Source organism: Dipteris shenzhenensis, chromosome 25, assembly GCF_047967505.1.
Source record: "Dipteris shenzhenensis isolate YYH24624 ecotype China chromosome 25, Dip_SZ_1.0, whole genome shotgun sequence".
NCBI lineage: Eukaryota > Viridiplantae > Streptophyta > Polypodiopsida > Gleicheniales > Dipteridaceae > Dipteris > Dipteris shenzhenensis.
Genome location: NC_141620.1, coordinates 13,293,481 through 13,317,285, shown reverse-complemented (window position 1 = coordinate 13,317,285; position 23,805 = coordinate 13,293,481). Strand labels below are relative to the sequence as shown.

At 49.3% G+C, this 23,805-nt stretch overlaps 1 protein-coding gene across 4 annotated transcripts in view; it reads right to left on the bottom strand.

The window, feature by feature from the left end:
- The window catches only part of PSD1 (phosphatidylserine decarboxylase 1), a 60,004-nt gene that overhangs the window by 23,870 nt on the left and 12,329 nt on the right, over positions 1 to 23,805 (bottom strand). For all 4 annotated transcript variants that reach the window (XR_015543417.1, XM_087396326.1, XM_087396327.1 and 1 more), the window contains exons 2-4: positions 18,756 to 18,841; positions 18,572 to 18,625; positions 107 to 172 (exon numbers count right to left, since the gene is read on the bottom strand). Coding sequence is in view for 3 of the 4 variants with exons in the window: in XM_087396326.1 (XP_087252452.1) it covers positions 107 to 172; positions 18,572 to 18,625; positions 18,756 to 18,841 (206 nt within the window). In the remaining variant the exon portion in view is untranslated. The remainder of the gene's footprint in view (positions 1 to 106; positions 173 to 18,571; positions 18,626 to 18,755; positions 18,842 to 23,805) is intronic.

Here is a 23,805-nt window from a genome sequence, read left to right as displayed (position 1 = left end):
ATCAACGCAAAGCAAAGCCATTCAGAGATTATGTGTAAAATTTAGACACGGTAGAAAGTAGCAACAACTTTTGTACGGATCTAGGGCTGGAAAATTCCATACGCACCACTGAGGTTATCATGCCAAATGCACGTGAAATAAGTCGTAGAGGAAGAACTTGAAGAAACGCTGCCTGCACAAAAACATTAAGCATCATCCATTACAGGAACCAAGACTTGTTTCCACCTCATACATGGCTTTTGCAAATGTCATTAAGGACTATTTGACAATGATCCCGCCTTTGTTTAATGTGTTTTGCTTCATTTCCATGTATACATATCTCCAATTAGCTTTGAAGAAATAATGAGCATTAGCCATTTGGAAGAGCTGTAAATAATCACTCCTTTTCCATAACCGTACTTTATACCAAATAACAATGAATTAAATACATTGCTTCTAAAATAATTTTATAGACACAAGGCAGGAGCAAACTAAGAGATGACATACCTACTCATGCATCCTTGTATATTCACAATAAGAGGAGATTTTTTTTTTGCAACATTAGTCCTTAGTCTTGTGCACTTAGGGTACATAGGCTGGTGAGCAGAGGATGCGGCATATCCACTTGTGCCGAGTCATATCCTGATATTTCAGGTCCTGAGCTTCGAAAAAGTCAAATTTGGATAAATTTGAGTAAACCAGTCTTACAAAATGTCTCAGCCCATGTACAAAATGTCTCAGCCCATGTAAGCCGGTTAGTTATGCCATCTATCTAGGAATACCTTCCAAAGAAGTACTGAAGAGGGGGCTGTTTAGTTATGCCATCTATCTAGGAATACCTTCCAAATAAGTACTGAGGAGGGGGCTGAATACAGGAGAGGGACCACTATGGATGGATGGGAGAAATCGCAAAAAAAGGGGCGAGACACAACCTCTGCAAATAAAAAGGCATAAGCATTGTGAGAGTTTGCTCAAATAGCAAGTCAGTCATGGTCAATGGCACACAACTGGGATAGAATCGTGCCACACAAACACGGGCCATGTCAAAGTTGGTGATCGAGTAGGATCATAAATCCTTGATGACAAGAATCGCATGGGCAATCATTAGAGGTGGACACAAGGGGCACCATGCTACGTTTGGATTATGCAAATGCTGCCCCTTATGAACCATTGGTAGTCGCCCACCAAAATGCAGACAACAAAAACTACCTTCTCCAAGAGAATAGCATATTTTTGCAAACATAGACACGGTGTGCTTAAAAACTGTTATACTTTCAAACAAGGGTAGTAATATTATCAAGGGATTTTTCCATGTAACAAATAATTTGATGAAAAGTCCAAGGAAACTGAATGGCTAAAAATGTTTCTATGTCAAGAATAGAGGCGGGTTGGCCCTAATATATGCACATCAGCACATCACCCCTGAGGGAGTGTCATGTGCACGGATTGGTATCCAATGTGTACTGGGTACACAAGACTAGCTCAGGTAGCCTGGGGAGGCTTAGAGCTAGGCAGGCTTGATTCTCCGGTTGAGTGGCAAGGGTACGAACTAGTTAGAGGTCTTCGCTATTTTTGGCGCTTGGGGCCCGAGTCTATATAAGGGGCCCAAAGGTTCAGTTCTCAGGGAGCCAATGGGAGCAAGTTTCGTTCCCAAGTGCTAGGTCTGATCCTGGATTGAGTCGCGGACGCACGCTGCATCATAGCGTAGCCCAAGGCCCAACAGCAGATCCCAAGCTTCACAGCGCCTACTTGGTGGTATGGGACACCAGGCTAGTTAGGATCTGGTTGGGAGTTCGTGCCAGTAGCTCAGCTCGTGGCTCGGAGGGGACATCTCATGATTCGGGATCACATCTCGTAGATGTCATGGTTGGGTGGTGAGCACCCTGCTCAATTACCTCATGTTGGTGTGTTCTTGTGTTTGCTTGCAGATCCGAGGTTTTCGAGAGTGCTAGGGACGTGTCAGTTAGTATCAGAGCCAACTCCTGAGATAGGAACTTCTATTCCAAGAATTTTGGACAATTTTTTCCTCCAGGTATGCCCTAATTTCGAAATTCATGTTTATTACCCTGCACGTGCCTTATGGTTCATGGTTAAGGGTGGCGGTTAGATGGGGAAAGAACGAAGGAGAGACAGAGAGAAAGGGTGAATTCGCAAGAAGCAAGGTGGAGTGGAAGAGAGGCCATGAGAAAGGTCGTATGTAAGGGGAAGAGCTTGGGAGCAGTTCGTTAGTTGTAGGAGTTGGCGCAGGAAAGAAGTAGGAGCGAGTTTCACAATAAAAGCAGAGAGCAAGGACGGGATGGAAGGCCGCAGGCAACCTTCAGGATGAGAGTTAGGCAGCGGGTATTGATGGCTGGAGTGAGGATGGAGGTGCGCAGCAGATGACAGTCTCGAGGGACTGGCTTGGATGTGAATCAGGCAAGGGAAAGCTGCATCCAAATTAGGCTTGGAAAGCTTTTAAAAAAAGCAAAGGCCCTACCAAAAGTAGGGGTCTTTTTTTTTTGGCATGTAGGCTGCTATAAGCCTGGAGTATGGCGCTCTTTGCTCAGGCAGCCATCTCGCATGCTCTAGTTTACAGTCCATGAGTGCGCATAGCCAACCATCCACCCGCCCTCACCTAGTACCACCTGTTAGCTCAGGCTGCTATATCGCACTTCTGAGTCAGAACAGCCCTTCTCTCATAGCCTTCCACTTCGCCACCTTGCTGCTCCTCTGCTTCAATGCTCTCCCCTCTAACGAAATCTCCAGACAGATCGTTGATTGCTGCCTGCTTCGGATTCCGTTTTCTCTGCTGCCCCTCCTTTTCTCACAACTCCCTCTCCTTTCCCTTTGGCCTTCAGAGCACCTTCACTCCACATCCTTTATGGCTGATTTTGTAGACCCTAAGCTTGCGATGGGAGACCAGGATATGAACTACCATGCAGAGGATGACCAGGGTCTCTACGATGATCTGATTACGAAAAAAGCCTTCAGTGAATTCACCACTGCTCTTGATGGAAAGTTTGAGCAAGTTAACACGAATCAAACAGGGTTGACACAGCAACTCCAAGGGATTCAAACTACACTCACACTTTTGACTAGCACTGTTCAAGCACTCACACATGTGGACGCCATGGCTTCAGTGTTAGGTCCGAACATCATTGCAGATCCTTTTCCGGGATACCAGAAGTCTCGTACCAAGGAGGTTGTTGACACTTGGTTGCACAAGTGGCAAGTACACTTCCACTTTCACCCTTACCCAGATGACAAGAAAATACAGCTTGCAGCAGGATTTATGTCAGGGAAGGCTTTATTGTGGTGGAAGGAACTCCAACCCAAGCCTGTAACATGGATAGAATTCAAAGGGGTCTTCAGGAAAGAGTTTCTGAAGGAGGAGGAAGATTACGATATCGTAGGCAAGCTCAAAGCCCTCGATATGTCCAAGCTGAATTTGACTTTTGAGGTTTATCTTCAGAGGTTTCGGGATTTACAGACCAGAGCTACAAAGATGGATCCAATGACCTTGTTAGATATCTTTGTGGATAGTTTGCCTCACTCGTACAAGTTACAGATCAAGAAGAACAAGTGTACCACCTTGCGAGAGGCCATGAATTACGCACGCATTTATGATGATACCATGGCCAGTGCAAAGGGAACCACAGTTGCCGACACGAGTGGGAAGAACAAGAGGAAGTTCTTCCAGTCTACCACTGGTACCGGATAGTCGAAGTCTATAGACAACGGCTCCAAGAAACTTTTGACTCGGGCGAAGAATGGTCGTGCCCGTTTCCTTCGTACCTTGAAGCTAAAGAAAGAGGGACGTTGCTTCATCTGCGAGGAGCAGGGCCACACTAGGAATGATTGTCCTAAGCGCAAGAACCAGAAGCAAGCGCCGGGACCGAAGCTCCAGGCGGATCCAGGTACCAAAGCTAAGGGAGCTAATCAAGTTTCGATGACAAGTATTTCTGCAAATGTCATTACCTGTCCACTTTCTTGTAATTGCACTTTTAATACTTCGTTATTTGGTTCCCATGATCTTTTCCGAGTTTATGGCGAAGTTAGGGACCAACGAGTTCACATTCTTTTTGACCCGGGCAGCTCCCACAATTTTGTTAATTACAAACTTGTGCAGAAGATGGGGCTGTCCACGATACCTAGCGATCACACCTATGAGGTGCAGCTTCCAACTGGGAAGCAGTTTTGGGATCGCAAGATTGAAGCGCTATCCATCCGGATTCAAGAATACACAACGGCTCTTACGTCCTATGTCATGCACTTGGAGCATGTGGACTTGCTAATCGGAATAGAGTGGTTTAAAACCCACGATATTCGGATTGGATAAAAGGACCATACTCTTTCTTTTTTGGATAAGGACACCCAATTTTATATTCAGTGTGATAACATTCCCTCTCCTCAGGGACCTATTGTATCTGCGATGCAGCTTCGGAATATAGTAAACACTTCTCATTATGATGTTCATTTGTTGTCTCTGTAAATAACAAGAATGATTTAAGTGTGTTTGAACACCGTGAATTGAGAACGTTGTTAGATGATTTCATGGATGTATTCCCTTCTCAACTGCCGGAAGGTTTACCTCCAGAACGGGTAGTAGACCATCGTATAGATTTAGTACCTGGGGCTCAACCTATTAGTGTTCCACCTTATAGGATAAGCTAGCTTGAGGAGGATGAGTTAACTTCACAGCTACAGGATTATTTGAATATGGACTATATTCGCCCAAGTAAATCACCTTGGGGAGCACCTATCCTCTTAAGAAAGAAGAAAGATACTTCATGGAGAATATGTATAGATTATAAACGATTGAATAAAGTGACAATTAAGAATCGATACCCTCTACCTCGTTCCAATGATCTAATAGACCGTTTCGCCGGAGCGAAGTATTTCACTAAGATTGATTTGCGTACGGGTTATCACCAAATCCGTATCTATGCTAAACACATAGATAGAACCGCATTCCGAACTAGGTATGGCCACTACGAGTTTCTTGTATTACCTTTTGGTTTGACCAATGCTCCTGCCACCTTCCAGCAAATGATGAACGATTTGTTCCGAGATTTTCTGGGCAAATTCGTTGTAGTGTTCTTAGATGACATCTTGGTATATAGCCGAACGCTAGAGGATCACATAAGACATCTCCGGATTGTCTTAGTTATTCTAAGACAGCATAAGCTCTATGCCAAGATGAGTAAATGTGACTTCTTTATGAAGGAGATCATTTACTTAGGACACAAGATTTCTTCTGAAGGTATTAGCATTGATCTGGATTGTATCCAGAAGGTTTTAGAATTGCCTATCCCTCAGATTGTGAAACAACTTCGTTCTTTCCTAGGATTTACGGTATTTCTACGGAAGCATGAGCGTGATTATTCACACATCACGACACCCCTGACAAACATATTGGATGGACACGAACGCAAGTCTACCCAACCGATCTCTTGGAATGATGCATTGAACAAGGCTTTTGAAACCTTGAAGTTAGCTATCAAGGAAGCACCCGTTCTTGCATTACCCGATCCTACCCGACCTTATGTTTTAGAGGCCGATGCAAGTGATTTTGCGATTGGGGCAGCTTTATTCCAAGAGGGCAGACCTGTAGCTTTTAAGAGTAAGAAGCTAGACGACACCCATTATCGTTGGTCCACACTAGAAAAAGAACTCTATGCAGTAGTGTATGCCCTGAAGGTTTGGAGACACTACTTGTATGATTCGAAGTTTCTTGTATTGACCGATCATCAGTCAATCAAGTATGTGTGTGATGGGTCTGAATTGAGGGGACGGAAAGCTAGATGGGCAGAATTAATTCAAGATTTTGATTTTGAAATACATTATCGCAAGGGTTCGTTGAATAGTGTGGCAGATGTCTTAAGTCGAGTCAAGTTTGTAAATTCTATGTCATTTACAGAAATATCCTCAGACCTATTTCAATCCTTGAGAGGGCTTTCCGCAACTGATAGTCATTTCAGTTCTTATTGGCAGAAAGTCCAGGATGGGAGCTCCATGGTTGACCAAGACTCAGGGATTGTGCCCCCTATGGTACAGGCGGCAGGAGGTCAATGGATGATTAGGAACGGCTTGCTGTTCCAGATGGAAAGATTTGTGTGCCAAATGTTCTGGAACTTCGATCCAAGATTCTCTGGGAGTGTGATGATGCTCCTAGTGCTGGACATCCAGGTATACATCGGACTCTGTCTCTTGTGAAGCATACCTTTTATTGGCCTAAAATGTGTGCATTTATTGAAAACTAGTGGTAGGTTGTCGGGTTTGTCAGGTTACTAAGGCAAAACGCCTTAGAAGCGCAGGTTTATTACAGCCATTGCAAATTCCAAGTAATAAATGGGTCCATTTGGGTCATAGTCGACCGACTGACAAAAATGGCTAGATTCTTACCTACTAGAACAACTATTTCAACTGTTCAACTGGCTCACGAGTTTGTGGACCACTTATTTGAGCTATATGGTTTGCCCTCTAACATAGTCAGTGACAGGGACTCGAAGTTTACAAGTAACTTTTGGACACTTGTTTTTGAGAAGTTAGAAACTACTCTAAGTATGAGTTCCTCAGATCATGCACAAACTGATGGTAGTACAGAGAAGGTCAACCAATTGGTTGAAGATATGCTTCGGGCATATGTTTCTAAGAGACAGCCTTCATGGGAAGATTATCTACCTATGATAAAATTTGCTTATAACAGCGCAAAGCATTCGAGTACTGGTTACAGTCCTTTTATGCTTATGTACGGGTTTCAACCTAAGTCACCAGTTATGGTTGGGTTAAAGGGAATCCAAAATGATGCGGCAAAGACCTTCTTGCTAGACATGCAAGAAATGTTGCAGTTTGCCAAGGAGTCTATTAGAAGTGCCCAAGATCGAGACAGATTTTATGCTAATAGACATCGTTCACCTAGAGAGTTCTCTGAAGGAACGATGGTATATTTGCGAATTCCCAAGGAATCCAAGAGCCTAAGTACTGGTTTGGTTCCGAAGTTATCTCCCAAATACTGTGGTCCGTTCAAAGTTATTGAAAGAATTGGACCAGTTGCATATCGACTAGAATTGCCTCCTGATGTTAAAGTACATCCAGTATTTCATGTCAGTAGACTGAAAGAAGTATTGGGTGCAGATGATCAACTTGTTTCTCCTCAAGAAATAATAGAAGTTATAGATTTGACTTTTATTCCACACGAACCTAAGTGTATTCTTGAATTTCGTGACAGACAGATTCGTAATAGAACCATCACGGAATACAAGATCAAGTGGAAGGATCGTGTTGAGGAGGATGCAACATAGGAGACATTACAAAACCTCCAGAGGACATTCCCGGGTTTTTTCGCGAACTCAAGAGTGAGTTCTTAGAGGAGGGGAAGTATGTCATGTGCACGGATTGGTATCCGACGTGTACTGGGTACACAAGACTAGCTCAGGTAGCCTGGGGAGGCTTAGAGCTAGGCAGGCTTGATTCTCGAGTTGAGTGGCAAGGGTATGAACCAGTTAGAGGTCTTCGCTATTTTTGGCGCTTGGGGCCCGAGTCTATATAAGGGGCCCAGAGGTTCAGTTCTCAGGAAGCCGATGGGAGCAAGTTTCGTTCCCAGGTGCTAGGTCTGATCTTGGATTGAGCCGCGGACGCACGCCTGCATCATAGCGTAGCCCAAGGCCCAACAACAGATCCCAAGCTTCACAACGCCACCTGGTGGTATGGGACACCATGCTGGTTAGGATCTGGTTGGGAGTTCGCGCCAGTAGCTCAGCTCGTGGCTCGGAGGGGACATCTCATGATTCAGGATCACATCTCGTAGATGTCATGGTTGGGTGGTGAGCAGCCTGCTCAGTTACCTCATGTTGGTGTGTTCTTGTGTTTGCTTGCAGATCAGAGGTTTTCAGGAGTGCTGGGGACGTGTCAGGGAGTATTCGTTTGATAAGGTATTTGCTTTCTAGGGTTGAGATTCAGCGACAAAACAGACCACTCTCCTCTTGGAGAATACAAGTATACATTTAAAAGATACTTGGTTGGACAGAGTCACGTGCATCTTACAAGGCCTACAATAAGACGACTTCTTCCTTGAGTCCGCTTCCAAGATCAACTTCACAAACCATGGGCTAGGGACCAAACCAATGACTACACTATCTTGAATTCACCACCTAAACATAGTGCCATCAGCTCACCTCCCAGCACTGGACGTCACCGGGAAGACACATGGCCCCACTCTAGGGCAATAAACCTCCACATGCCATACCAGGGAAGCTACATCCACTAAGCATGCATTGACCTAGCTTGCTAGGAACAGCCATGCCACTAGCAAGATCCACCATCCAGGTACTTATCAGTATCCCAACACTAAGTCCCTTATGGGAATATGTAGCCACTATCCAAGCCATAATTTGTCCTTAGAAACATGAAACATAGTTGAGTCACTAGCTGACCTAGGTTAATTAGGGATGTAAACATTATTCCCCTTCCTTGGATATTTACGTCCTTAGAAATATTTATGTCAGAGAGAGGCTGCTGTTCGTCGGGCTTTGAGCCCTTCCTGAGGCTTTGCTGGGCGCACACCAGTAGGGTTTTTTTGCAGCTGCTGTGGAATCTTGAGGCAGGATCCTTCTCCTGCTCAGGAACCTCTTGGCTGTGCATTTTCGGGGCTGTTCATCAGCATCCCCCCCTCCCTTTTTTTTCTCCTTTCCCTCCTCCTTCCCTTAATACCTATCCGTTCTCCCCCTCTTTCCATTCCCCCTCCCGCCTCTCCCTCTTGGTCGCAACAGCAGTTTACCTTGTTTGTTTTTTGGGGACCTTAATCCTGGTGGTGATTATTTGGTCTAGTAGAGGGACTCGTATGGCAACTTCCTCAAGTCCCACAGCCATTCGGATATCCCTCTCCCCAGAGGACAAGCAGCAGGTCCAAATTGCACTTCAGTCTTTGCAGGACAAAGCGTTGGTGGGCCCTATCATAGGCCTCACACCTACGAGGAGCCAGATTAGAGATTGGATCCAAGTAAGTTTTCACTCGAGAAGGTGACCACATCCCACGAGGTGACCATCTTTAAGAGAGGTGTCTTTCTTCTCCAATTGCACTCCCCCAATATCACCAAGACCTTGTGGAGCAAAGCCTGATTTTCCTTGGCCCACATCTAGTTTTCTTCATTCCGTGGTCACCATCGCTCCACGGCATGGTTTTATACACCATGTGCCACACTTTCCAGTGACCCTCGGGATCCCTTTTGAAGGAATATCACTCCATTTTGGCTTCTATCAAAGAGTGTTTTGGACAGTGCTAGAGTGTCTGCCCATAGCAGCCTCAATTTGACATATGATGGGGTTCCTCGACTCACAGTGATAGCAGACAACCTAGATTCCTTGCCCAAGGAGGTCTTTCTCGAGACCTTGAATGGGGGCTCATTCCATCAAAGGGTCAAGGTTTCAAGACTCCCAAGGTAGTGTCTTTGCTGTAGACAGATGGGGCACCTTGCGAGAGCTTGCTGGCGCAACACAGGTCATGCCACTGCCCACCGACGCCTCGTGCAAAACAACAAAGGGAGGGCCATGCAAGCAGTCCACACTCAGACAGGCAGTAGTATGAGCTCAGACATCTTGTGTTCAGCCTTTCGAGCTTGGACTCAGGTGGATTGAAGAAAGCCAAGCAAGCAAGCTGCAGTCTCACATGCATTGAGAATTGACCCTTGCAAAATTGTCGGTCTCATCCCACCAGCTGAGAATCGAGATAGCAAGAGCCATAGGCACACCTAGAGAGCAACGGATCTGCAAGCTATGCAGATTGGAGGATGTGCAGACAGAGGAGCACTTCTTATGTAAATGCCTAGTATACTGTGGGATTCATGGATGATATCATTGCCTTTTTCAGGAGGGGCGCCGTTTTGGGTCACAAATACACTTTCATGATCACGTTTGCATTGGTCCCTATTTGATTAAGATACGGCGACACTGAGATACTCCACTGAGATAGATCAAACAACGAGAGATGATGGTGACACTGGAGACACAGCTAAATTAGACACACGTCACAGATTTCTACACGTTTGAGTTAGCCCCAGGACACAATGGAGTGGAGGAGGAGGAGCTAGCTAATATGAGGGCAGAGTAGATTAGTGAAACGAGACGACATGGAGTTGTGGACTCAGAGACACAGATACCACACACAAGGTAGAGGTTGATCAAACCACGCACGATGGATAGCCTACCGGATACAGAGATCATGAAGGCCACGCCTCCCACCACAGTGAGAGACCACCCGGCAGAGATAGATACGGGGTATCTTCAAATCCCGTAGAACGATTTCCATGGCACCAAGATCATCGTTGATAGTTGATCACACCTCCTATTCTCTCTCAAGATATCTAGGTTTTGAAATTTAAGTCCTAGTTCTTGAGTTTCTTAGTATGGCACTCACTAGTGTGCCCTTGCCTCAATCCATAGAGGCTTGAATGAGTTACTCAACCACAAACAAGGTCTCAATGCTGCCCATACTGACGTTGTAGACCATTATGCGAGGCTAATGATGAGGCTAGTGCTGTTCACGGGCACGCAGGATTACTGCGTGAGTGAGAGAGATGAAGTGAGGTGAATATGAGAACTAAGAGCGCTGACATATGCAGCTGAGAAATTGAGAGACGAGCTGAGCGAAGCTCAGAGTTGAAAGAGAAAGGCAAACTGAAAGAGCAGTGAAACAAACTGGAAAGAGCTCCTTCCTGGTCCAAGACCCGAGCTGTGTGTTGCATTGACAGGCTGTGTATACGGCTGTGAAGGCGTATACACAAGGGCTGGACTGAAGGCTGAAGGCAAGTGAGGTGAATGACGAACAAGGGCGCAAAGGGCCCACATATATAGTGGCTGGGAAAAAATAGCTCCTGCGAGCTTCCCCCTCCCCCTCCGTACCTCTACCTCCCCTAGCCCTCCTCCTCCTCGCCTCGACCTCACCTCCCCCTCACCCGCTGCCGCTGCGCCCTCCCTCGCCATCCCCGCTCACCTCCGCCTCACCCCCCTCGCACCTCCGCTCACCCTCCTCGCAACCCCGCCTCACCCCACCCTCACCCCCTCACCCCGCCTCACCCCCCCCGCCTCGCTCCGCCCCCCCTCGCCATGCTCACCCCCCCCGCTCCGTCTCCTCTCCCCTTGCCCCTCCGCTCCACCCCTCCCCGCTATCGCTCCGCTCACCCCCCGCCTCCCGCTCCGCCCACCCACCCCTCGCCTCCCGCCCCCGCCCCCTTTCGCCTCACCGCCCCTCCATTTCACCCCCGTCTCCCCCTCCCGCTCTCCGCCCCCGCCCCCCCCGCCCCTTCGCTCCACCCCGCCCCTTCATCCCACGCCTTCCCCCCGCCCCCCCCCCGCCCCCGCTTCCGTTCCCGCCTCCTTTCCACCTCCCCCGCTCCCCGCCCCCACTCCTCCACCCCGCGCCATCTCCGCTTCCTGCCCCCCCATCCCGCTTCCTCCGCCCCCCGCCTTCCATCCTTCCCGCCACACCCAGGCTCCACCCTCCCGCATCTACCCCCCCCCCTTTTTTTGGGTGGCAGCCTCTTCCTCATCGGAAGCCTCGCAGTTTGTCTTGGCGGTATGGCGGCTCCCTGCCCGGAACCGAAGGCCCAGACGGACCCTCCCTCTCCAGATGCCTACCGCGTCATCCTGACAGAGCAACAATCATCTCGGGTTCAGGAGGTTGCCAATGACTTTGCCCTTACCTCTGTTTATGGCAGAGTCATTAAACATTCCCCCTCCAGATCAGCCATCAAGGACTGGCTCCAGTCCACTCTCATGCTAGAGGACAGCCATATTGAGGAGGTGGCCCTTATGGGAAGGGGCATCTTCTGGCTCAAACTCTCCAACGCGAAAGCTGCGAGCAACCTGATTGCTGGCTCCCCCACAACTATGGATGGAAAGATTATCATGATAGTCCCGTGGTACCGCGGATTTAGCGCAGCGGATTTTGATGCTCGGTTCCGTATACCTCGTCATCCAGTGACGCTAGTTTTTCCAAGTCTTGACGCTGAGCTACGGCCGATTGTCAGGGACCTGGGCTCCCACTTTGGCTGGGTTATGCACGATACTTTCGTCGATGCGGTGACTACGGCAAGAGCCCCCCGAGTCCGTGTGGCTGTGGCGGATCCTGCGACTCTCCCGACAGTGATCGAGATCGTGACAGATGCCGGCAGCATCACCCAGAGCATGGTAGTCACCGGACAGCCAGGGCAGTGTCTGAGCTGTCACGGCTTTGGGCACCTGGCGGCTGTTTGTCCACGCTTCGCCAGCTCTTCTCGACCCCCCCCCGCCCCCCCCTCTCCGCCCCCTCCCCCCCCTCCGGGCAGCCACGCCAGGAGGAGCAGAGGCAGCCGGAGCCCGGACCTGAGTTAGCTGGCGGCTGGACTGAGGTTAGAAGGAAAAGAGGAAAGAACAAGAAGATTTCTGATAAAGGCAAAGAGGCTGAGGTTACCCAACCTGCAGCTGCACCTCAGAGACCTGACAGGCAGCCACCCCAGGGACCTGGGAGAGCATCTTCTTCGACGGTAGCCCGCCCTCCACAACCTCAGGTCCCCCTCTCCTCCTCTCCCCAGCCTCTTCCCATTCAGCCCCAGGCCACCCCCCATCTGCACCCCATTTCTCCCGACCCGTAGCTTTAGCCCCCTCCTCGTCCTCCTCAGTCTTCTCCCCCTCCTTCTCAGCCCCAGTTCCAGATGCATCCCCATCCCTCCCCCCCCGCCTCTTTCAGCTCTCCCGCAGAGCTAGTTGCACCGACGGTTCCTCAGCCGAGGGCAGCCCCCGCTCCCCCTCCTCCTCCTCCACTAATCGCCTCTGAGGAGTCTGAGTTGCCTATTCCCCAGCCTCCTTCCACTCCCCCTCCGCTGGCAGGACACCCTGAGTCTACACCTTCACCGGAGCAGGCTTCTCTGTCCACTAGCCCCTCAGTGGCAGACTCCGACGGGCCTCAGCTTCAGGAGAGAGAGCTCCCCCGCGACTTTTACAGATCTGGCCCCTGGCACTACTTGGATGTGGCCGACCTCGGGACTTTCCCTGCTTGCCTCGACATCAGTATCTTCTTGCTCCGCAAAGGGGCGGATGGGAAGATAGCCGCCTTGGCCCCCAGGGATGGCCCCAGCTTTGCTTTCACGTTCCTTAGCGACGGCACCGAGACCTGGACAGACGACTCGGTCTGGGAGGCTCTCAGGAAGCAGACACATGCTCAGGTTTGCTCCTGGATAGGCCCGTCCGGTGGGCAGCTTCTCGAGACTCAGTGGTCCGAGGGTGACGTGCGCCTGCGGTGGCGTTGCGCCGCCAAACGCTTCAGACTGATTGTGATCCTCAGGCCCCCCCTGTCTTGGCCCCTCCCCCAAGATGTCAGAGCCTAGACCCCTCAGAAACTCCGCGCTTTCTATGGCATGTCCATCTCAGAGATCTCGAGCTGCCTCGAGAAAGCTTTCGTTCATGGTACCAAAGGCCTCTCGCCTTTGCTGAAGGTGTTGAAGGACGGGCAGGATGACCCCGCCTCCCCCTCCAAACCTTCCCATAAGCGTCAGCGCCTCCACTCCGAAATGTTAGCTTCTTCGACTTCGACCGCGAGCAGACAGCTGTTCGCAGCCTCCCAGTCCTCACCATGAGCCTACACCTCGTTTCCTGGAATGTGAACAGGTTTCATTCTTCTGGAACCCGTGGTCCTAGGAAGCTCATTTTGAGACAGGAACTTCAGCTAGCAGTGATTGGTCGTTTGGATGTACTTCTGCTCCAGGAGCACAAGCTTTCTGCGGCTCACTCCCGTAGATGCGGGAAGATTCTCCCTGGACGTTCTCACACTTATTAGGAGCCCTCGATCGGCGCACTGGGGAGGAGTGGTGGTGTCTGTACCTCCATGGGCGAGCAGCTAGCCCAGGGAGTTTTCGGTCATGGCGCGCTTATACCAGGCCGTGCCCTTTGGGTAGGCCTGGAACTGGAGGGATCTAGAGTTGGAGTCCTCAACATTTATGCTCCCACAGATCTCCGTTGTAGAGCCACCTTCTGGAGGACACTTACAGGGATTCTCCCAGACATGGATTCCTGGATTGTTGGAGGTGACTTCAACAATCTGGAGACCTTGGAGGACCAGCAGAGCAGAGGACCGGAGTTTACAAGTATGTCTCAGGCAGAGCAGTCAGCTTGGGACTCTTTTATCTTTGCGACAAGAGGAAGGGACAGTTGGCGAGACCCGTCCTTCCGACGTTGGAACGGGAGCTTGGACTTCTCGTGGGGCTTCCGCAGGGAAGGAGGTAGACTCCTGGAGAGGCTGGATAGATTTTATGTTAGTGATTGGGCCATCGGCAGAGGCGGTCAGGCGGGTATAGTTCCAGGGACGACACTGTCCGACCATGCGCCTGTGTTCTTATCATTAGATTCGGCAGCTCAGACCCTTCCTCCCCGCTCATGCCGGATTCCTGACTCCATTTTCTCGAGGGAGGATGTGCACAGCAGTATATGCAGTCTTTGGGACAGAGACTGGGGCGAGTGCGTGGATCTGGTTGGCTCGGTGGCGCAGGCTTTGCAGGAGTCCAGCCAGATCTGCCAGCTCGCAGCCCTACAGGTTCGACAGGATTGGTGGGGCAGAGAGAGAGCTCTTCGGAGGGACCTCGCCTCCATTCAGCGACTCCAGCAGGCTTCCCCGGGCTCGGAGGAGCTTCGGATCCAGGCCCTTCGAGCCAGAGCCCTTCTGGAGGAGACACTCCAGCGCCGCTCAGAGTTTTCCTATCACGCCTCTCTCTCCTTCTAGGCCCGGAAGGGTGACCGGATGTGCAGGGAGTTCTTCAAGACGCATGGCCAGAGAGCTGCAGGTGATCAGCTTCGGAGTCTCAGGACAGCGGATGGACACATCGTTACGGATCCGGGGGAGGTCTTGGGGTTGGCCACTGACTTCTACAGGACCCTTTTCCAGCAGGAGCCGCTTGCCCCTCGTACTCGACGTGCCCGTGAGGAGGTGTGGAGGCACACTCCATCCCTGGTCCAGCCTAGCATGCAGGCAACGTTGGCACCGTTCACCACGGATGAGATGCTGGAGGCCTTGATGGCCATCGATGGACAAAAATGCCCAGGTGAGGATGGGCTATCCCGGGCATTCTTCACCTCCTTCTGGGACCAGATCCATCAGTCCCTCCTTGCACCTCTGCAGAGGATTTTCAGTAGCGGTCATATGCCAGAGAGCCTTTCCTTGGGACTGATTTGCCTCATCCCGAAGGGAGGAGATAGACAGGAGATCCGTCAGTGGCGCCCGATCACTCTCCTTACCACTGCCTACAAAATCCTCGCCAAGATGATCAGCGCCAGAGTTCGGCCTCTACTCCCAGACCTCATCCATGACACTCAGACAGGCTTTGTCCAGGATCGCAGTATCCTGGATAATGTCTTCACCTTTTCAGAGGCGGCGGAGTGGGCTCAGCACAGCGGTTCACACCTTGCCATTCTACTTCTCGACTTTGAGAAGGCCTACGATCGAGTGGACTGGTCCTTTTTGGAGGGGACTCTGGAGCGGCTAGGTTTCCCAGCAGGTTGGATTCAGGGTATCTCAGCTTTGTACAGGACAGCTTCTAGCAGGGTCATCATTGGAGGCAGGATGGGTGAGCGCTTTAGCTTGGAGAGATCAGTGCGTCAGGGCTGCCCCCTTGCTCCTTACCTGTTTCTCTTCTTCGCCGAGGCTATGACTTACTACCTTCGGGCGAGGTCTACAGGGATCAGGGGTGTTCGCCTTCCACTCCGGGAGGACACGGAGCTTTTGGACTCGGAGTACGCGGATGATACAGCCCTGTATGTCCAGGACGATGAGAGGATGCTGGAGAGGGTGCGGATGGCCCTGGAGGTCTTCTGCTCGGCCGCTGGTGCGAAAATCAACTGGAACAAATCGGTTGGTTTTCTCACAGACCCCGGGGCGTGTTCTCAGTGGGGGAGGTTTTTGGGTTTCAGATGGATCCCACGGGGACAGACAGCTAGATACCTTGGTTTTCAGGTTGGCCTGGACATCACGCCAGCTCAGCAGTTTCTCCCGGTGCTAGACTCCATCCGACGGAAGCTGGCTTTCTGGAGCACTGCTAAGCTTTCCCTTGCAGGTCGTGCCCTGGTAGTTAACCAGGTCCTCCTAGCCACGGCTTGGTATGTGGCTTCCTGTTGGTGTTTCTCGAGATCCAGCGTGGCACAGCTCAAGAGGCTGGTTCGGAACTTCCTTTGGTCCGGGGAGGATGGCCTCAGAGATACCAGAGCCAGGGTTGCTTGGCAGAAAGTCATTCTTCCGCAGGCTGAGGGTGGCCTGGGGGTCATCGATCCAGAGCTTCAGAGTCAGGCCTTGTTAGGCAAGCTTGTCATCCGCGGTTTGACCCCGGGGGGGCAGACGTGGAAGATGCTACTTCAGCAGGGGGTCGGTTCTTGTGCCCCGCGCCGAGGTGGAGAGTGGCTACCGTCCCTCAGGTGGATCTTCACTTCCGCCCCGCTCACTCAGCCCCGTTCCCCACTTGTTCGTAGCCTCCTCATGGTTTGGAGGCGGCTCCGCCTCAGTCTCATTCAGTCCCCTCCTAGCTGTCAGGAGGAGATCGATCGCCAACCGCTTATGTGGAACGGTCAGGTCAGAGATGCCGAGGGCCTTCAGTTGGGGGAGAGATCACATATCAGGTGGGATGGCTAGATGAGGGGGCCAGCCCGGTCCCTTTGAGTTTGGAGGGACACGTACAGACATCTGGAGACGGCTGATCTTGCAGACGCAGCTGGAGGTGCACATGGAGCCCAGGCGAGACGCACGGAGATCGACGGCGCGATCCCAGCTGATTGGTTGATTCCACCTGAGCCTCAGATCCTCGTGCCTGGTGACGACCGCTCGCTGGGACAGTTCACCCCCGTGGCATCCCACTGGTGGTCGCAGGACGTATGGATGACTCCTCTATTTCCTTCTTCGCGGTTATGGAGGATGGACGACTCAGGAGAGAGGATGTGCTCATCGACCCCCTACTCCCATGGCAGAGGGTTCGGGTCGTAGGCCTTTTGGGAAAGGTCTGGCGTACCGATCCTAGCATCAAGCAGGATCAGATGCAGCTTTGGCGTCTCTGGCTCTGGCAGGGGCGGGCCTTGTCAGAGCTTGATTAGGACCCAGGTGAGTGGTGGTGGCCAGAGATTGTGACAGGACAGGGGCCGACCTCCTCCTTCGCCTACAGCACGACTCTGGGCAGGCGAGTTCTTGGGAGGATGCAGAGCCGCCCCCCCACCCAGCGGCCCAGCTGGTATGCACAGGGTATTTCCAGGTTCTTTTTGCAGGCCTTCTGGAAGGCCTTGTGGGAGAGCTGGCGGCCGCGGAAGATCTCCTACTTCCTGTGGCTTCTTGCCCACAAAGGTCTTCCAGTGGGGAGCTAGTTGCGGCAGATAGGCCAGGACAGATGCTGTCAGATTTGCCATGAGGATGAGGAGTCACCAAAACACTGCCTGTGGAGCTGCACTCGCGCCCAGGAAGTGTGGAGGTGGACTTTCGGGATTCTTACTTGCGCAGCACCAGAGCTAGGATTGATCACTTGGGGCGCGTTCTGTTGGTGCAGCACCGCACCTGGTCTTCATCACTTATTCGAGGCATGCCAGCAGGACCCCACTTTCCTTATCACACAGGGGACGTGGGGGCCGCTCGAGGGTATCCCGCAGCACCTAGCAGAGGCTGATACAGGAGTTCAGGAGAGGCAGCCAGTCTGGGAGATTATTAGCAGCATTGCAGGGTGGCACATCTGGACCTCGCGCTGCGCGCAAATCCTCGGTAGCACCTCCTTATCGACTGCCCAGATCATGACGGAGATTTGGAGCAAGATTATTCATACCCTCAGAGGCCAGTGGGACCAGATTCAGGGAGATTCCCGGGCCGGCCGGGAGAAGCGGAGACGCTTCCTCCGGGCTTGGGACACACAGGGCCTCTTCTTCGAGCAGACTTCGCAGGGCCTTCGGTGGCACTACTCACCACCCCGATGGCTGTTCATTCACACTCGCCTTATCCCTCCGTGAGAGTATGATTTATTTTGTTACCTTTTAGGGCTGTGTCCGATTTGTGAACGCAGCCCGTCAGCTACAAGCTGACCTTTTGTATCTTGTTCTCGAAGTAATATAATTAGCACTGTTTTTTCGGCAAAAAAAAATATAGTGGCTGGGAAACCAGCCAACTAGCCAACCAAGTGGCCAACCAGTCTGGTCGGTCAACCGGACTAGGTTGGTTGGCTGGTTGGCCACCTTGGGCCAGCCATTATGGCCGATCCCCTAGGCGGCTGAGGATGCCTATTGCCAGCCATTGTGGCAGCTATTTGACTGACCCTTGGGCTCCCTTTGGGGCTCCTAGCCCAGGCAATGACCTAGTTCTAGCTGATTTAAGAAGGACACACTAGCCTACTGAGTTCTCCAGTGAGTGCCAATGAACAAGGACTTGACCGAAGGTTGAGAGACTGACCTACGCAGCTCGTACCTGATTGTCTTTGGACTAGGGGTCGCGGCACAGGATAAAATCACCTATGTAGGAATCATTAAAAACTTGATGATATAACCAGTGTGTCAAAAAAACCTTCAACATCTCCAATTTCCAGAGAATAGAGAAGAAGCCCCCAATACAATGAACAAGAAAGTAAAAAATTACCTTCACATCGGGAGCAAAGTCTGGTTCTATACCTTGTTGCCTTGCTTGTTCAATCTGCGAGGCCAGAAAAAATAAGACTTAGACAACACCTTAGGTGTAGTATGCAGGAAAATGAAGGGAATAGTTTTTTTGAAAATTTTAAAGAAAATAAATTATGAACCAAGAACATATAAATAAGACTTGCCTTCTTGTCCTCATAAAGGCGTTTTGCATGCAATCCCCCCAGCATCAACAGTGTGGCGATTGTTGCCCCAGGCAGCAAGATGTTTCCTGGAGAAGGAAGAAAAATAAAAAGTGAGGACAAAACAACTATAGATTCATGAAAAGTTCATTTTGAAACGAGGAACCACGACAAAACTCAGTCCTCAGACCATACAATGTGATCAAAAGAAAAGCTCACTCTTTTTTCATTTTATTATGGTGACAAGCATAGAAATTCACCCCGAAGCTCAATATCAACAAACAAACAATGGCAACAAGTGAATCATCATGATACAAACAAAGTGAGATATCTCTACAAACCAAGAATGGGAACATCATGCTACATAATCAAATTGAGAAATCTAAGTTTGAATATCAATATTAAGATGATAGCCACTGGACGAATGACTATGCACAAGTGAAGAAAATCCAAACCAAAAATTATGCACTGTTAAGCTTTCACATTGAGAAAGGTGAGAGTGCACAATACTACAATGAGCAAAAACGCCAAAACATGGGCCTCTTATTGTCGTCATAAGCGTACACTCTTACTATTTGCTTTGCAACCATGGTTAACCATCTTGGACGAAGACAAATCTTCCTAACCGGGGTTAGGAAGATCTAGCTTACTTAACCGAGGTTAAGTATCTTTGACCAAATGAAAGTAACTCTTTGAACATAATTATATAAATAAAGAACTCATTAATTATTATCAATAAATGGTCAACTTGTGCTTTGACTTTGGAATATTTCCAGCCAGGTGACACCTACTTCAAGGAGGTCAAGGAGGATCATGAGTGCTGCATACTTAGTTCTACATTGGCTGAGAGCTAGGCTGTCTACCAGGGCAGAGTAAGGTGCTGAGATCTGAACAGAGAGTGTCACCACAATGTAAATATCCTAAGTCAAAGTACAGTTGACCATTTATTTGATCTTAATTAAAGAGTTCTATATGTGTTAATTACGGTCAAAGAGTCATTTTAATGGTCAAAGGATTGACTACGGTCAAAGATACTTGACTCCAGTCAAGTAAACCTGACTACGGTCAAAGAATGTTGACTTTGGTCAACAAGACTTGGCATGCGCCAAGAGAGTTAACCCCGGTTAACCAAGATGTGCCAACCTCGGTTGGAGAGACTTGGCTATAATTAAAGCGCCTTGACCTTAGGTCGAAGCTCTTTAATTATAATCAAGAGTGTTGACCTCGGTCAATCAGAGAAAATATATATATATATTTATTTATATATATATTTGTTTAGATGTGCACATGTGTTCAGTGGGGACGCCCACCGTGACTAGGATTAGTCCACAGTGTGTTATTTGCATGCAAAGCGCTAACAATTAATGGGTACCATGGTGGTGCGCTTTAATTAATTGTTGCAGGTACTAGGAAGGATTATTTTCCTAAGCGAGATGGGAGCCTGACAAGCACCTAGGAAGCGGTTCGTGTGACCGAGAGCCTGGAAGACTCCAGAATGGCCCTAAGTGGCTTGTAATAAGAGTTAGTCTAGATTTTAGACAAGTGGCATGTTGCCAAATTGAATGGGGCTTGAAGCTCTTGTAAGTTAGGAAATTCTTTTCAGGTTTTATGAGAGACTTACGTGACAGCTTATGCTGAACTTCTGTAACAGAATTTCTGAAAAGTAATAAAGACCTTCAAGGGGGTCCAGCCCGACAATTTGTCCTGGGCCCTAGTGTTTGTCCAGAGAGAGGGAGAGCTTTGGAGAAGGGAGAGCTGTGGACAGTTTTTAATTCAGTTTCGATTGTATATTTCCCACGATTTCCCCCGATCAGTTCCGGTTGTATTGGTATCAGAGCTTGGCTTCACAGTTTCTTCAAACTGTGACGATCCAAGAGACAAGGAGAGAAAGAAATCATGGACCCACCGTGACCTTGTATTGGTACGGGGTACGCGTGACTTGCAGGCGCAAGTATATCAGTCGCCAAAATTGACGAAAATTAAAAAAAAAAGCCTGAGCGAATCTGATTTTAGTAGTACAAGCAATCGACGCAAGCATTAGTTACGGGATTTTATATGGAGAACTCGTTGTGAGCAGAAGATTTTGTCCATCGCCTGGAGCTTCCGATGCTATGCGTCAAGTTGCAAGTACAAACTATCAGGAGATGTAGTTTCGCCACATATGGTCTGGCCGTGGAGATTTTCGCAGGTGACAGAGGCGCTGTAGCGTGCGTTGCGAAAAGAGGCGTGGAGGTAGTTGTGAAATACCACTCCTGTGCGAACTTACTACTGATGGTCACCAAGGCGCGACGCGCGACGACGAACAGACCATGACCAAAGTTTGGGCAGGTTTGCAGGCGCTGACGTGGCACGGGACACGTGGCGCAGCACACGTGGCATACACAGAGCTGACGTGGCAGGTACGCGTGGGTGCTGACGTGGCAGCATGTGCAGACTGATGACGTGGCAGTACACGTGGCACACTGACACGTGGCAGCCAGCCTGGCAGACCAGTGGTTAAGCTAACCCTGGTACAGTTAAACCCTGGTTGGTTGACCTGTGGTTAGTGAAACCCTGGTTAAGTCAACTGCAGTCAGTTAACTCTGGTTAGTTGAACCAGTGTCCAGTCAGTTCAACTCTGGTCCAGTTAATCTGGCCTAACCAGATCAGTTTGGTTGGTGTAACCAGAACCAGTTAGTCTGGTTAGACTAACTAACAGTCACTCCATCTGGTTACTGTTTTCACAAAACAAAACAAAAAAAAAAAAAAAAAAGAGACAGTTGCAGAGACAGTTTTGACTATCAATTTTCTCCTGCCTGTCAGGTTTTTACTGTCAGAAAAGTAGCAGAAAACCAGAGAAAAGCAGAGAAAACAGAGATTTGCAGAAAAAGGAGAATGCATGCCTTTGAGCAGTAAAAAGAGGGAAAAACAGATGCCTTTTGAAGCCATCTGCAACAGCCAGAACAGGGCAACATAGTTGATGATGCTTTGGCAACTGTGTGGGTACATGCCTTGAACTGACAGCCAGTACTGGCATAGATTGTGAATGCAAAACACCTCTTGTTGAGGTACCTTTTCTGTTGGAAAAAGCAAAGGTAGTGTGCATCAGTTACTTGCACTGTGTGAGAAAATCTGCAGATCTCAGAATATGGATCAATCACCTATCCAGTGGGATTCTCAAGATAGGGATGTGCATCCAAGACAGAGGAATGTGCCACAAACTCAACAAGAATTTGAACAAATGGTATGCACTCGTATACAAGAGCTGGAAAATCTTAAAAGGGATCCCAGGGCTCAGCATTTGTTTCCAGCAGAGGCTATGCCTAATCCAGTATATGACGTGCCAATGCCAGAGGCACACTCCCGTGTACAGTCTGAGAGAGAGAGATCTCGTAGATCTCATAGGAGACGGTCCCATAGTAAAAAGAGATCGAGGCATCGTCACCGATCTCCTAGTCCATCACCGTCTACCTCGAGTTCGACTTCTGTGTCTTCTTCTTCTTTATCAGATAAACCATCCAGGAAAAGAAGGAAACATGAGAAGTCTGGGAAGAGAAAGTCTTCCAAAGCGACCAAGGAATTTAAAGAGGGAGGAAAATCTGTCAAGTTTATGACCTACAATGGACAGTATGGTCATACAGACAAAGCATTGCAGTTTATCAGACAGTTTGATGCTGCATTTGGTACAGAGAAATTTTCAGAATCCTCCAAATTAAGAATGGTCAGCTTACACTTAACAGCAACGGCTAGTGCATGGTGGAGTGCACTGACTACAGATGGGTCAGCCCCAAGAAAGTGGAAGGGCTTCAAGAAAGCCTTCTACCAGCAGTTCATGCCTAAACAGTTCAGAGACCATGTTCTTCAAGACTGGGACAGCTTGCACATGGATGGAGGAGATACAGTGGATGGGTACAACCAAAAGTTCTGGGATGCTTATTTGCAGGTTGCACCGTTCAAAAAGATCTCCAAAGGTACCCAGATGAGGAAGTACAGAGCAGGTCTCACTCCAAGAATTCAGGCAGTAGTGAATGCTTTGGGGGCAAAGAATATTCAAGATCTTATGCATTCAGCCTCAGTAGCGAGTCTTGTACCGCTACAAGATCCATCTACAGTGCCATCCTTGCATGCAGGACGTGCTGATAAAAAGAAATCTGATTTTCAAAAATCAGAAAAGAAAGAGTCCCCTAAGGCTGAAAAGAAAGGGTTTCAGTCTCAGAAGCCGAGGGGTACTCAGTTCTCAAAGACCTATAAAGGCAAATCTAATTTTACCCCTGAACAGATAGCAGAATTCCATAGAGATGGGAAATGCTTCAGGTGCGGTAAAGAGGGGCATGTGGCTGCCCAGTGCCCAGAAAAGCCTTCATCATCGAAGGGAAAAGAGGCAGAGAAGCCACGAGGACCGCAAAAGCCAATGGCAGGGGGTATTCCTGATATACTGGGTCATGCTTTGAACCCAGAAGAACGAGAATTGCTGCTATCATGGGGCAAAGTTAGAGACCAGCAAGCGCTGATTTTATTTGATCCAGGGGCTACTGATAATTTCATATCAGAGGATCTAGCCCTGAGGCTGGGAATAAAGACGGAAGAGCTAGGCAGGGCTTTGGATGCCGATCAAATGTTTTGTGGGAATCCTGTGCCAGTTACTCCCTTGATAGGGAAGCTCCGTCTTCATATTCAGAGTTATGTGGATCAGGAAGACTTCTTCATTTCTCCACTGAAACATTATGATGTAGTTTTGGGGATGCCTTGGTTTCACCGCAAGGCAGTGAAGTTGACTCTTCCTGAAAGAGTGCTGGAATTTGTACATAGGGGGAAAAATCAGCGTGTAATTGCCAGGAATAAAGGGGACACTATCCCCATTGTATCTGATGTTTCATGCAGTAAAGCAATAAAGTCTGCAATTTCTGCGTACATGGTTTTTGTAAAAGAAAAAGAGACTGATATGCATGCTGAAATGAATGATGCAGACAAAGATAGGTTTCAGTTTTTGGTAAACTTTAAAGATTGCTTTTCTGATGTTTTACCAGGGGAGTTACCCCCAGAGAGACCAGAAGATCATCAGATAGAGTTAATG